This window comes from Tachypleus tridentatus, chromosome 1 (assembly GCF_004210375.1).
Source record: "Tachypleus tridentatus isolate NWPU-2018 chromosome 1, ASM421037v1, whole genome shotgun sequence".
NCBI lineage: Eukaryota > Metazoa > Arthropoda > Merostomata > Xiphosura > Limulidae > Tachypleus > Tachypleus tridentatus.
In genome coordinates, this window is record NC_134825.1 from 2,919,288 (window position 1) to 2,934,146 (window position 14,859).

Below are 14,859 nucleotides of genomic sequence, written 5' to 3' on the forward strand. Positions count from 1 at the left end.
GATTGTTAGCTGCTAGAAACTGAACAACAGTGAGTAAAGGCAAAGAATTAGAGGCTAAATGCCTACATGGGCTGCCAAAAAATTACTCTTTTTTTTCAGAGGAAATATGTTTTGTTTTTTATTTGTTATAGAGATGCTTAACAAGTAAAATAACTACTACGATAACATAGGAGTAGCCTCCCAGTTTGACACATTTCTTCATAAAGGGAGAAGGTAGGAGGTTTAACATTTTATATTCTGGTTTTCAGTTATTTGTAGCTCATTTTCTATGTAGTTGGACACTGAAAACTATCACAGAAGACAGAAAATATGTAAGGGAGAATTCAGAGTTAAGATTATATATATATATAGAGAGAGAAGTGAAACAGAAAATATGTAAGGGAGAATTCAGAGTTTAGATTATATATAGAGAGAAGTGAAACAGAAAATATGTAAGGGAGAATTCAGAGTTTAGATTATATATATAGAGAGAAGTGAAACAGAAAATATGTAAGGGAGAATTCAGAGTTTAGATTATATATATAGAGAGAAGTGAAACAGAAAATATGTAAGGGAGAATTCAGAGTTTAGATTATATATAGAGAGAGAAGTGAAACAGAAAATATGTAAGGGAGAATTCAGAGTTTAGATTATATATATAGAGAGAAGTGAAACAGGAAATATGTAAGGGAGAATTCACAGTTTAGATTATATATATAGAGAGAAGTGAAACAGGAAATATGTAAGGGAGAATTCAGAGTTTAGATTATATATAGAGAGAGAAGTGAAACAGAAAATATGTAAGGGAGAATTCAGAGTTTAGATTATATATATAGAGAGAGAAGTGAAACAGAAAATATGTAAGGGAGAATTCAGAGTTTAGATTATATATAGAGAGAGAAGTGAAACAGAAAATATGTAAGGGAGAATTCAGAGTTTAGATTATATATAGAGAGAAACGAAGGATAAGAGTGAAACACTTCCTTTAGAAATTAAAACTTCAATAATACAAAACTTTTAATTCAGCCTACATTTTGATGCTACATTTTTGACATACATTTATAGTGTTGTCATTTGATTAAAGTTTGAATGTAATTTTGTACAAGAGTTGTTACAAATTCACTGCATGCATAAGTTAACACATAAAGTAGGGAAATGGTTTTCACAGTATTAACACAAAGTATGAAATTGGTTTACTACAGTTGCTGCTTATGGCAAACTTTTGCTTCTGAAATTTTTCTCTTTAGTATTGCACTTGAATTTTCATGTTGTTGGTGTCTTATTAAGTATCTTGTGGTTACACTTAGGCCACTGCCAGATATCGAATGGAAGAAAAAAGGAGGTAACCTAGCGACTGATAGATTTACCTTCATCAATTATGGCAAGACTTTGAAGATACGTAAAGTAGACTTTGAAGATGAAGGAACTTATGAGTGCACAGCCAGTAATGGAGTAGGCAGTCAACAGACACATGCCATGGCTGTTGTTGTACAAGGTTAGATTTGTATCCAGATATTTTTGAGTATTTTATGTTCGTTTTGGTTACTGACTTCATTAATATCTAAAGTAGAGATAGAAAGGTACTGAGAAAGGTATGAAAATCTGAGAATTACACAATTCTTAAACAGATTTGTTTTTCCTCATTTCATAAAGTAAACTCATCTATTATCCAAATTATCCGAATTTCTGTTGTACAAAATTGAAACATCATTTACAGTGTAATTAATATTCACTAAAGTTGTGTAGAATAACCTGAGTTTTGATACAATGAATACTTTATTTGATGTGCTTTTATATAGATGTCATTGGAGAAGTGTATGTAAAGAATACATACTTTCTTTTGTAATTATATTGGTATCAATATTTTATTTTTACATTTGGAGTTGTTATAAATTAGAGAAATAGTTAACAAGATTGGTTTAATTATCAGTAAGTTATAATTGTGGCAAAAACAAGTATAAAACAATTTGTATCAAATGTAAAAATACGAGTGCTTTTGAGGAAGGTATGTCTGGTCATAGCAGCCAAAAAGATCTTCAGAAATTTGCTGTTTTTAGGAATCTTCCAGAATCATCAATAGAAAACTACTCGGGCAAAATGAATGAACAATAAATATTAAATGTGGGGGAATACAGGTGTTAGGAACAACACTATCATGTACTCATACATGGTGTTGTTTGCAACCATTTTTGACATAAGAAAGACAAACAAAAGTAATTAACCCAGAACTTCTTTTCCAACTCATAAAAATAATAAATTTTCTTTAAGTGAAATAACTTTCTTCTCAATAAAATTGAAACAAGATACAAGTTGGCCATACATAAGTTATACTCTATCTTTTGAAACTGACAGTTGCTGGCCCAATAACTTGTACTATATAACCAGCTACAGATGAAAAAAGACTGGGCAAGTCAAAACAGGAGTAGTTCATTGTAGAAGTATAAAACATGTTGGATTTTAGTTGTGTAAGGGACTGTGAGAATTTGATTGGATTGTTTTATTTTGACCTGGTTAGTTTCTCTCCTCTGGATTACACCTCCAAGTAACATGACATTTATTGTGGATGAATCAGTTTTTTATTGTGTTTTATTTTTATGTGGTTAGCTTCTCCCTTCTGGATTACATCACCTACTGATACCAGTGCAGCTGAGGAAGAGTCCATCAGGTTTCAATGTAAAGCAAGTGGTGTTCCTGAGCCAAAGCTGCAGTGGTTTGTAAATGGTGTTCCAATAGAAGGTAAGAATTTCTGTAACACTTTATTAAGTTCTAGAAAAACATTTGTTATTCTAGTCTCTGGTTTTTATTGTATATATTTATATACTTTTATGAAACAAGTGGCAGTACGTTCAGGTTAAAGACTGGATATGTAAGCCACTTATTACCATTTTTTGTCAATCCTTGAATAGTGGTTAAGTACCAGAGGATTGGAAGTTAATTAAAGTATCTCAAGACAACAGTCTCTCTCTGTTAACCTGAAGATAACCTAAGAATGTCAAAACATTGTTATCTACTTTATTTTAATAAACGTTTTTTGATACCTATACCAGCATACTTGAGATATATTTGTACTTGAAATGGATTTCTCATCATCATGAAGTTAGCTTAATTAGCTTCAAGGAAGCTGATAAAAAGAAATTGTTCCAGTAATTATGGACCCATTAGTCTTGTATCACGTGTGGGAGATGTTTTTTGAATATCTGTTAAAATATACTTTGCAAAGTCATTTAACAAAGTTTAGAATATTATAGTCAACATAGTTTCACTAAGGGAAAATCTTTTAACATTCTTTCAATCTCTCACTGCATATGTAGATGAGGGTAAGGGTGAAGATTTGGTGCATCTGAATTTTCAGAAAGCAATTGATTAGATGATAGATAAAAGGCTTTTAAAGAAAACTGTGCATAGAAGAGTGGTTAGATAGAAGAAAGCAGAAGATTGTTATACATGAAGTTCAGTGGAAGTGGATTAACATAATAACTGTGGTACCTCAGGAGTCTGTTAGATTAACATAATAACTGTGGTACATCAGGGCTCTGTTAGATTAACATAATAACTGTGGTACGTCAGGGCTCTGTTAGATTAACATAATAACTGTGGTACGTCAGGGCTCTGTTAGATTAACATAATAACTGTGGTACCTCAGGGGTCTGTTAGATTAACATAATAATTGTGGTACCTCAGGGGTCTGTTAGATTAACATAATAACTGTGGTACCTCAGGGCTTTGTTAGATTAACACAATAACTGTGGTACCTCAGGGCTCTGTTAGATTAACATAATAACTGTGGTACCTCAGGGGTCTGTCTTAGGACCTTTACTCTTTTTAACTTACATTAGTTACACAGATGAAGAAATAATTAAAAAGTTACTTAAATGTGCTGATGATGTTAAGGTCTTCGGTGTTGCTAACTGTAAAGAGGATGCTGCTAATTTACAAAAGGATTTAAATAACTTATTGAGTTGGGTGAATAAATGGTAGATAGGTTTTAATTATGATAAATACAAGATTGTGCATGTGGGTTATCTTAATCTGAATTATTTATATCTATGGAATAAACTGTAACAGTGTCATGATAAAAAGGGATCTTAGTGTAGAAGTGGTCAGTCTCTTAAGCCATCCAAACAGTATGTTAGGAGCAAGGCCAGAAACATTTTTTTAAATATTCTAATATAGTTAAGAGAATGGAACAGCCAAAATGGATTACTAGGTCTCGTTTTGTCCAAAGATGTTGAGTTTTCAAATTACTAAATTACCTATAAGACTATCTCATTCTGATTACAGTTTTTAAATATTTAGCATACATTTCATTGTTTCCTATTAGTCATTAATCAGCTAAAATTACTTTACTCCATGTATTGTTAGGGGAAAAGGCAATTAAAGTATAATAATTGTAAAAAATACACTCCTTCAGCATGTTAATATTTTGTGTTCTAAATTACATATCTGAAATAAATGACTATCTTTGTGTACTGCCAATAACCTTACCAAAATAATGTTAAATTGGAAGACTTGTGAGAGCAAAAACGTGAAAATTTCACACATGCAAATACTAATTTTCTTGTTTTTATTTATTCTTATGTTGTAAAATGTAAAGAGTAGAAGCTTGTTAGATTAATTAGTAAACATGAGTGGGGAAAAAAAACCATTGGCACAAGCTTGGTATGATTGGTATGGGTATTAACACTTTTACTAATAAAGCAGAGAACAATGTTTCAACCTTCTTATGTCATCTTCAGATTAACCTGTTGACATGTTCTGAGATACATTTTCTCAAATGTTTAGGCTTACCTCCAATGTACAATATACTTAATGCATGATGCACCTAATCATCCTTCTACAGAGAACAAATCATAGCTGCCATACACAAGGAAATGAGATGACACACATGGTTTCTCAAATGTTTAGGCTTACCTCCAATGTTATTAATCATTCTTTGAACATTGATACTGAGTTATTATCTCCATTTATGTAAGCTTACCATCATTATATGATCTAAGGCAAAGGTGCTAAACTGTTAACCCTAATCAAAAAAATAAAATAAACTGTTTATGGCAGGACTTTAGGTTTAAAGTCTTTCAAGCCTCAAAGAAAATGATGTGCAAGAGATGATCTGAGATGGTCAGAAGCTTCTGTTCCTCTTCATCCTAGGTGATGAAAAAGTTAAAGACAAACAAATTTGGATAAAGTTTTAATTTTATTGAAACACGTAGAGTGTGATGTTATGAGACATGCAAGATGCTGACCCAGGTTGTGAAGAGACTGTTGTTTGGTAAATGGAGTCAAAGCACATAATGATAATATCAGGTGGAATGAGTAATCTTGTGAATAGAGGAGTAGCTGACCAAGTGCATTAGTTGCTGTCTTAATAATTGTCAAAAATTGTCGTGAGATTGAGATAAAGAAAACTTTGCATAATTAAAAAGATAAGTTGCAACTGAGTCTGATGGACTTATGAAAGTAATGGCTCTTTCCAAGGGCCTGAGAAAACACTGTCCAATGCACTGAAAGAATTTGATGCAGGGAGAAACTGAAGTGCTTGAAGCAAACCTCTTTTCATGGGCCAGGTAGGAGGCCAAATAATTTGTCTGACCCATGACTGAGATGTGATGCTGAAAAGTAAAATATTTGTTAGCATATATCTTTTCCATACTTATATCTATAATTTTGGTAAGGTTTTTATAGTATGCATGGCAGGTGTGGGTAGGCTTATGAAGTTTCTGCACATTTAGATATACACTGCTGGCCAAACTCATAAGGCCAATGAACATAAAGAAAAAAATATGCATTTTGTGCTGTTAGACTCAGCCACTTATTTGAGTAGAGCTTTGAAAGATGAAAATAAGAAAAGGGAAAATAAAAATCAAAAACTTTTTTAGCATTTAATAGGGAAGATGTGAACATTATGAAATTAGCCTAAATACTAGCTGGTCAAAAGTTTAACACCATACTGAAACGAAGCGTTAATCGGTAAACACGTAACGAAATTTAGTCATTTGTGTTCAAGCATTAGCATTGTCAAAATCTTCTGTGTTATATTGGGTAAAAACATGGCAAATGCTAAAAAGTTGACAGAGTTTGAACGTGGCAGAATTGTCGAGCTGCGAAAGCAAGGTCTCTCTCAACGTGCCATCACCAGTGAGATTGGGCGTAGTAAAACTGCTGTTGCAAATTTCTTAAAAGACCCTGAGGGATATAGAACAAGAATTTCAAGTGGTTGGCCTAAGAAAATTTCGCTGGCATTGAGCAAGAGAATTCGAAGAGTTGTTCGACAAGACACCAGCCGATCGTCAAACCAGATTAAGGCCCTTACGGATGCAGAATGTAGCTCAAGAACAATAAGACGGCATCTATGAGAGAAAGGCTTTAAAATCTGTAAACCTCTTCAAAGGCCACGCTTCTTTCCACACCAAGAAACAGCTCGGTTAAACTTTGCTGAGAAGCACCAAACATAGGACGTAGAAAAGTAAACGAAGGTTTAATTCTCTGATGAGAAAACATTTAACCTGGATGGTTTAGATGGCGTCCAACCTTACTGGCACGATAAGGATATCCCACTGGAGACATTTTCTACACGTCACAGTGGAGGAGGTTCCATCATGATCTGGGGTGCTTTCTCCTTCCATGGAACAATGGAGCTTCAGGTTATACAGGGGCATCAAAGAGCAGCTGGTTACATTGGCATGTTGGAGAGAGCATCCTTATTGACTGAAGGCCCACGCTTTTGTGGAAATAACTGGATCTTTCAGCAGGACAACATTGCAGTCCACAATGCCTGCAGGACAAAGGGCTTTTTCATGGCGAATAACGTGATTCTTTTGGACCATACAGCGTGTTCACCTGAACTAAACCCCATTGAAAATGTTTGGGGGTGGATAGCAAGGGAAGTCTATAGAAATGGATGTAAATTCCAAACAGTGCATGATCTTCATGAAGCCATCTTCACCACTTGGAATAACATTCCAGCCAGCCTTCTGCAAATGCTTATATCGACCAATGCAAAGTGAATGTTTGCAGTTATTCTTAATGACGGCCATGCAACTCACTACTGAGATCTCTTGTTAGGCATTTCCTACCCTGTTTAGGACTTCTTTTTGGTATGGTCTTAAACTTTTGACCAGCTAGTATTTAGGCTAATTTCATAATGTTCACATTTTCCATATTAAATGCTAAAAAAGTTTTTTATTTTTATTTTTGCTTTTCTTATTTTCATCTTTCAAAGCTCTACTCAAATAAGTAGTTGAGTCTTACAACACAAAATGCATATTTTTTTCTTTATGCTCATTGGCCTTAAGATTTTGGCCAGCAATGTATATAATTATGCTAAGATTGGTATAATGTGTACTGCATAAATGAAATTTATCTGTGAAGTTTGTGTTCTTTTAGGTGTATAACTGTGGTAGAAAAATTGTCTTGAAGAGTGGTACGTTGTGTTGGAACAGTCTTCTTGAAGACTGGTACGCTGCAGCAGAACAATCCTCTTGATTTACATCAGAATATTTTATATAAAGTAATGTGGTTCCATAACTTAATCGCTCTGTTTTACAGTATTTTTTTTTTATAAGAATTAATATCAAAATGCTAGTATTTTATAGTTGTTAGCTGTTTGTATATTTTGTAGATGCTAAACCAAACCCACGAAGAAAAGTAGAAGGTGAAGTGATGATTATTGAAAACTTAGCTAAAACTGATACAGCTGTCTATCAGTGTAACGCTTCTAATGTTCATGGATATGCCTTTGCTGATTTCTATATGAATGTGTTGGGTAAGTAAGTGACAGTATTGTCAGAATAATTTCATTCATTATATATATATCTTGATTTTGTATACAGTTTCTATTTTAAGATACAATATATTGAAACTTGGTGTTCATAGAAAAATACATTACAAGATGCTAGCCGAGCAATCTAAACATTTATTACTCCAAATGTATCATAAAAGAACAGTTACAACACCAACAAATAGTTTCATCATAACACAAAAACAGTGCCTTGTACAAGAAGTGACAACACCAACAAATATTGCTTTATCATGATACAAAGAACAGTAACTAAACTTTGTCTAGAACCAATTCTGTTCTCTATGTGACCCTTCTCTTGAATTCACTTTTGTTTAACTCTGGTTTGAAGCTTTGGACATCTTGATATCTGAATAGCCCCATTTCTGTGACTGAATTTTTTAAACTTAGGTTTTATATGAGAAATTGGGTTATTTTGTATCTAGCTTTGCCTCCAACTATTATTGAAGCTCCAGAAGCAGAATCCACAGCTGTTGTCACTTCAACTATTACTCTAAATTGTCGAGTGTTTGGAGCTCCCCAGCCAGAAGTGACCTGGATGAGAGATGGACAAGAATTGACGGGAGGCCGATATCAGGTAATTTTATTCATTACTACATCAACTTGAACATCACAGAAATGTTTGTCATGTATGGTTATAATTTTTGTCTTTATTAGCATTATTTCACAATTATTAATGGTTCTAAAAATAAAGATTACCTTGTTCCCAGTAAACACTCTTTTCTAACATCAATTCAGATAATAATAATGTTAAGCTAAGTATCTAGAGTGATTAATTTATGATGACTGCTATGTCTCGTATGTATAAGGAAAAGAAACTAAAATACAATATCTTTGTTCAACAATCATCAAACGATACTGTGCATATCTCGTCTCTCTTTTTACCAGTGTTGTTCAAACATTACAACATTGTTTAGTTACATGCTTATGTAACAACCACATTTCTTTACCAACTACTGTAGACAGTATTGTTCAGTAATTTGTTTATATTGTAACTTTACTACACAGTACTACCAACAGTTGTTTAGTGACTTGTTCATGTACCAACCATATCTACTACACAGCACTACAAACAGTTGTTTAGTAACTTGTTCATGTACCAACCGTATCTACTACACAGTGCCATTACTTTAGTGACATGTTCATGCACCAACCATATCTACTACACAGCACTACAAACAGTTGTTTAATGACTTGTTTATGTACCAACTGGATCTACTACAGTGTTCTGTCATTAGCATTGATAAAATTATCTGATTTGATGATGATTTGATTTAGTGAATGTAGTAAATTTCAGTTTCAAAAACACTGCATATATTGAAAAGCTCTAATATATTTATTAGAACCACCTAATTTTAATTGTAAGAAAATATCTACAGAGAAGTTGTAATAAGCTTTAATCAGTCTCCAGGTATGTCATTTGATGTATTGTCAAAGAAGACAGTTAACATAGCTTTTAACCAGATTTGGTGTTCAACATAGTTGTTTTAGAACAAGTACTTGAGAATGTTCACATCAGTAATGAAAACATTGTACCTGTTTTAAAGGTTATCTTTCTTACTCTAACTACTAATACATTATTACTTTAAATTACTGAGTAGTCTCCAAATGAAACTTTTGTATAACTTTGCATATATAATTTTGATATGAAGTTAAAACCTAAATCATGAGAATGGAAGGTGTAATGGATTCCTACACAGTATAAGTTGTCTTTAGGTGTAATGGATTCTTACACAATATAAGCTGTCTTTAAGAATATTCTCAAATTACAAGAAAATAATTATTGACATTTTAATAACTTTAGATAAGAGTGTAATTTGTTTTTTAATGAAACGTATTATTTACATAAACTAGGTGCTTGAAAATGGAGGCTTGAAAATTACTGAAGTTTTAGTGACAGACAGAGGAGAATATACATGCTATGCAACCAACAAATTTGGAGATACATCTGCTAGTGGAGTCCTAGATGTGAAAGGTAATTAATTATTGGAAGTGTGAAATTTTTTTAGTGTTTTCTTTAGTAATATTTTGCTGGTCATGTCAGGTTTATATTAACTTGTTTATAAAGATCATGCAGTAACATTCCAGCTGAAGCACTCTTGTAAAGAAACATATTCTTATCAGACTATCTATGTTTTATTAGTGATTTTATTGTTTTTCCAGGTAAAACTCGAATCACTCAACCACCTGAAAACTTTGAAGTAGCTGCAGGAAAGTCGGCAACTTTCCGATGTAATGCTGAAGCTGATCCTAGTTTGGAACTCACAATTGAGTGGCAGTTTAATGATCAGCCTGTAGATTTTGACCAAGACCCTCGTATGGTACAGGCAGCAGACAATTCTTTAACTATCACAAAGACTCTTGAATTGGACTCTGGAATGTACACTTGTGTTGCCCACACAAATCTTGATGAAGATACAGCTTGGGCTACTCTAACAGTCCAAGGTACTTTCATACATGTGCTTTTGTTTTAATAATGTAAGTCTCCTGATGCTCATGTTAATGTGATTCAGTAGTGTAAGATGTGTGTGTAATGCTCATGTTAATGTGATTCAGTAGTGTAAGATGTGTGTGTAATGCTCATGTTAACGTGATTCAGTAGTGTGAAATGTGTGTGTGATGCTCGTGTTAATGTGATTCAGCAGTGTGAGATGTGTGTGTAATGCTCGTGTTAATGTGATTCAGCAGTGTGAGATGTGTGTGTGATGCTCGTGTTAATGTGATTCAGCAGTGTGAGATGTGTGTGTAATGCTCGTGTTAATGTGATTCAGTAGTGTGAGATGTGTGTGTGATGGTCGTGTTAATGTGATTCAGCAGTGTGAGATGTGTGTGTAATGCTCGTGTTAATGTGATTCAGCAGTGTGAGATGTGTGTGTGTGATGCTCGTGTTAATGTGATTCAGCAGTGTGTGATGCTCGTGTTAATGTGATTCAGCAGTGTGAGATGTGTGTGTGATGCTCGTGTTAATGTGATTCAGCAGTGTGAGATGTGTGTGTGATGCTCGTGTTAATGTGATTCAGCAGTGTGAGATGTGTGTGTGATGCTCGTGTTAATGTGATTCAGCAGTGTGAGATGTGTGTGTGATCCTCGTATTAATGTGATTCAGCAGTGTGAGATGTGTGTGTGATGCTCGTGTTAATGTGATTCAGTAGTGTAAGATGTGTGTGTGATGCTTGTGTTACCATGATTCAGCAGCGTGAGATTGTGTGTGTGTGTAATGCTCATGTTAATGTGATTCAGCACAGTAAGATGTGTGTGTAATGCTCGTGTTAATGTGATTCAGTAGTGTAAGATGTGTGTGTGATGCTCGTGTTAATGTGATTCAGCAGTGTGAAATGTGTGTGTGATGCTCGTGTGAAATGTGTGTGATGCTTGTGTTAATGTGATAAAGCAGTGTGAAATGTGTGTGTGATGCTTGTGTTAATGTGATTCAGCAGTGTGAAATGTGTGTGTGATGCTTGTGTTAATGTGATTCAGCAGTGTGAGATGTATGTGTGATGCTTGTGTTACCATGATTCAGCAGCGTGAGATTGTGTGTGTGTGTGATACTAGTGTTAACGCGATTCAGCAGTGTGATGTGTGATAACATGAGTATCACACATGTGATTCAGCAGTGTGAGGTGTGTGTGTGTGTGTAATGTTCATGTTAACGTGATTCAATGGTGTGTGTGTGATGTTTGTGTTAACGTGATTCAACAGTGTGTGTGGGTGTGATGCTCGTGTTAACGTGATTCAGCAGTGTGTGTATGTGTGTGTGTGTGTGATGCTCGTGGATGCTTAACTGTTTTGAACCAAACAAGATTTAGAAATCATTGTTGTCTATTTAGGTAGTGGATATAATTCTTATAGATAGATATATACCAATCATATGAGACACTGTGGTCATAGCTTTCTGTACATAGCAACCTGAAAATAGTTTTATTTTGTATCATATAATCTCTTATAGATAAGTTTATACCCAGTCATATAAGACACTGTAGTCATAACTTTCTGGTCATAGCAACCTGAGAATAGATTTACTCCTTATATTGAAAAAAACAAATTGTCTGAACTAGTTGAGATCTTGTGTTAATTCCTTGTTCTTTTATATATTATTAGGGTGATATAATTCTGCTATCATTTCAGTTTTCTTATACCATCAAAGGTTATTAATTACAGAAATTGAAGCAGAAATACCTGTTTATTTTTTTTTTGCTTTATCTTTAGTTACCTTGAACTGCACTAATGTATTGATTTACTTTTGTAACTTCTATTAAAGCCTTGTTTGACTTTATACGTCTTAATGTTGAATTTAATAATTTAGAGCAAGTTGCTGTTATAATGATTCATTTCCAATTTTGTATTAAGATGTCCCAAATTCACCAAAGATTAAAGATGTTGAGTGTGAAGGGCTAATCGCTCTTGTTGAATGGCAGCCAATGGGAGATCGTCGGGCACCTATTCTGAGCTATACAATTCAGTACAATACTAGTTTTACTCCGGATACCTGGGAAGATGCTTCTTCAAACATTCCTGCACCTGATACTCGCTTCAAGGTATATTTAAATTTTAATTTAATACCAGTTTTACACTGCTTGTGGAAAGATGTTCTTATCAATATTACCTCACTTGCTAAGTTATAAGTTTATTGTCAGTGATTGTTTGTGTTATGCTATGTAGTATCATCAGTGATTGTTTTGTTTGCTTATGTTAAGTTATTTGAATTATCTACATTATTATTTTGTTTGAACTAGGTTTTTATGACTCCCTGGGCCAATTACACGTTTCGAGTGATTGCTCGAAATAAAATTGGCCCAAGTCTTCCAAGTGGCTCATCTCAGCAATGTACTACACCTCCAGATGTACCATTCAAAAACCCTGACAAAGTAATGGGCCATGGTATCAAAGAAAATAACTTAGTTATATCTTGGACTGTAAGTACTTCTTGAGATAGATATAAAGACTTCCATAAACATCATATACCACTTCACGTTATTCTAAAAGTAAGGACTAGATCTATCTCTAATACTAACTTAATGTGAAATATTGATAGTTATTTTGTGAGTTTTCAAAATAAATTATTTAAACAGTGGCATCATGAGTCTAAGAGAAAATGTTCTTCAAAATCTTGAATTGTAACCTAACTCCAACTTTTACAGAAAATGTCATTCAAAACCCTGAATCACATTATAACTCCCATGTTATAGAAGGTACACTTCTGATATGATACATTACTTCTGCTCATATAAATAGCTATATAGTGCTGCCCCTATATGAAAGAAAATGTTTTACACATACCACAAGCCTTCTGTTTCCTCTCCATTGGAATTAACTGATTCCAGTGTTACTCTCACTCAAATCATCATGCATCAACCTTCCACAATAAGTGACATGCTCTCATGTAGCATGGAACTCCCTCTCTGAAATTGTACCAAACTGTCACTTCTCATTTGGCAATAGATGTGTTCAGACGTTGTTTTCATTATAATGTGCTTAGTGTGAACCGTGGCTTTAATAGTTTAATTTCTGAAGTTGGATTTCTACATTATTATTATTTCTTTACAATGATGAAATCTTTTACATTCACTTAATTTCCCAGTCTTTATATTTTTTCCTCACACTTTTGTTTATGTATTTCTCCAATGAATTCCAAAGTTTATTTTTCTATTTCGTACCTCTGGCACTATTTTCCAAGGCTGCAAGTGGGGAAGACTCATCATTGAATTTCTATGAGATGGATCCTTGTTTGGTTCAACCTTCCCCTTAACCTATCCACTCCTCCTCAACAAGCCAATTCTGGCCAGTGATGATTTTGATAGCCTGTTTTTAATCACCGGGTTTTTTTCACGTTTTTTCTTATCCATCTTGCAGAATTGGATAGGCATGATATGTGATTTCTCAACATGATTTTTGAGGTATATTATGTCCAGTTTCTCCATATTGGCTCATTTGTCCTTCTTCAGCCCTCATTTTACACATGTAATTGAAGCTGGGATTTTCTGGGTCATGATGCAACCTTGTCTCAGGATTTTTGTATTGTTTATTTGTTGGTATGGTGCATAATTGGTGTGTAAACACTTGATCCTTTTCTCTTTGGTTGTACATTTGGAGCCATGACACACCTGTGTACATTGCCTTCCTAGCCCTTATCCTCCTATCCAAGGGGTTTCTCATCTCATTGTTTTATTCGGCATTGATTAGAATATTTACAACAGTACTGGTGACTAACCAGAGGGTTATGGTACAGTGAAAGCTTGACTATATTATATTGCTACCTTTTGGTGATCTTTCATTACAGTTCAGTGGGTTCTTCAGGTTTTATCAGAGGAACTTGTCATTCAATTTCTTTCCCCACTCCTTTGTCTGTTGTACCCTTTTCCAGTGTCTGTTTGAAGTATTACAGGATTTTCTCTCATTATAGGTCATTGCACCTGTTTATCATTTTTTCCAGGCTGTTTGTTTTCTTGACAAACCAGAGATAGCAGCTTGTGCTTTGTTTATCTTGCCTTGTTGTCATTTTCCATCAGCCCCAGTTTTACTTTGGAATAATTTCTAATTCTTAGGTGGGCTTTTTTTCCAGGCTTATTGATGACAAAGGAATGCCACAAAAGCTTATTTGCATATCCTGATATTTCATTCCCTGTCAGTGTTAGTTCTCCAGGAGACATTCACAGCATTCCTTCATCCCTTATTTTGTTTTGGGTTGCACTTTCTTCTTTTTTGGTCGACTGATTAACATTCAGTTGTTCTGAAGAAGAATTCACTTGTTACCCTTATCAACTGCTCCTGAAAGCAACTATATGGGCTGTTAACCAAGTTGAAGTTCTTTCTGCAACCACTCTCATATCTTGTCCATTTGGGTGTTTTATTTCTACACACATCTCAGTCTGGGCTGCTCTCCTCCTAGACTACATATGATGGTTTTCTGTTCAATTACAGTTCAAGAAGTTCTGTTGTTCTTGAGGATGTGATCCCCCATGGTGGTCTTTTTACCCTTATGTCAGTCTAATATGCAGGCTCTTTTCTGGTCTTTTCATTGACCATTGGAATTTCACAGAGAACCTTTGTCAGCTACTATCACCTTTCCTCCTATAATTCTTGCCTTC

The 14,859-nt window shown here is 34.3% G+C and overlaps 1 protein-coding gene across 1 annotated transcript in view; it reads left to right on the forward strand.

The window, feature by feature from the left end:
* The window catches only part of LOC143230755 (neuroglian-like), a 68,235-nt gene that overhangs the window by 30,775 nt on the left and 22,601 nt on the right, over positions 1-14,859 (forward strand). The window contains exons 6-13 of the mRNA XM_076464904.1: positions 1,287-1,474; positions 2,584-2,715; positions 7,598-7,741; positions 8,200-8,351; positions 9,629-9,749; positions 9,938-10,219; positions 12,122-12,309; positions 12,508-12,687. Coding sequence (XP_076321019.1) covers positions 1,287-1,474; positions 2,584-2,715; positions 7,598-7,741; positions 8,200-8,351; positions 9,629-9,749; positions 9,938-10,219; positions 12,122-12,309; positions 12,508-12,687 — 1,387 coding nt within the window. The remainder of the gene's footprint in view (positions 1-1,286; positions 1,475-2,583; positions 2,716-7,597; positions 7,742-8,199; positions 8,352-9,628; positions 9,750-9,937; positions 10,220-12,121; positions 12,310-12,507; positions 12,688-14,859) is intronic.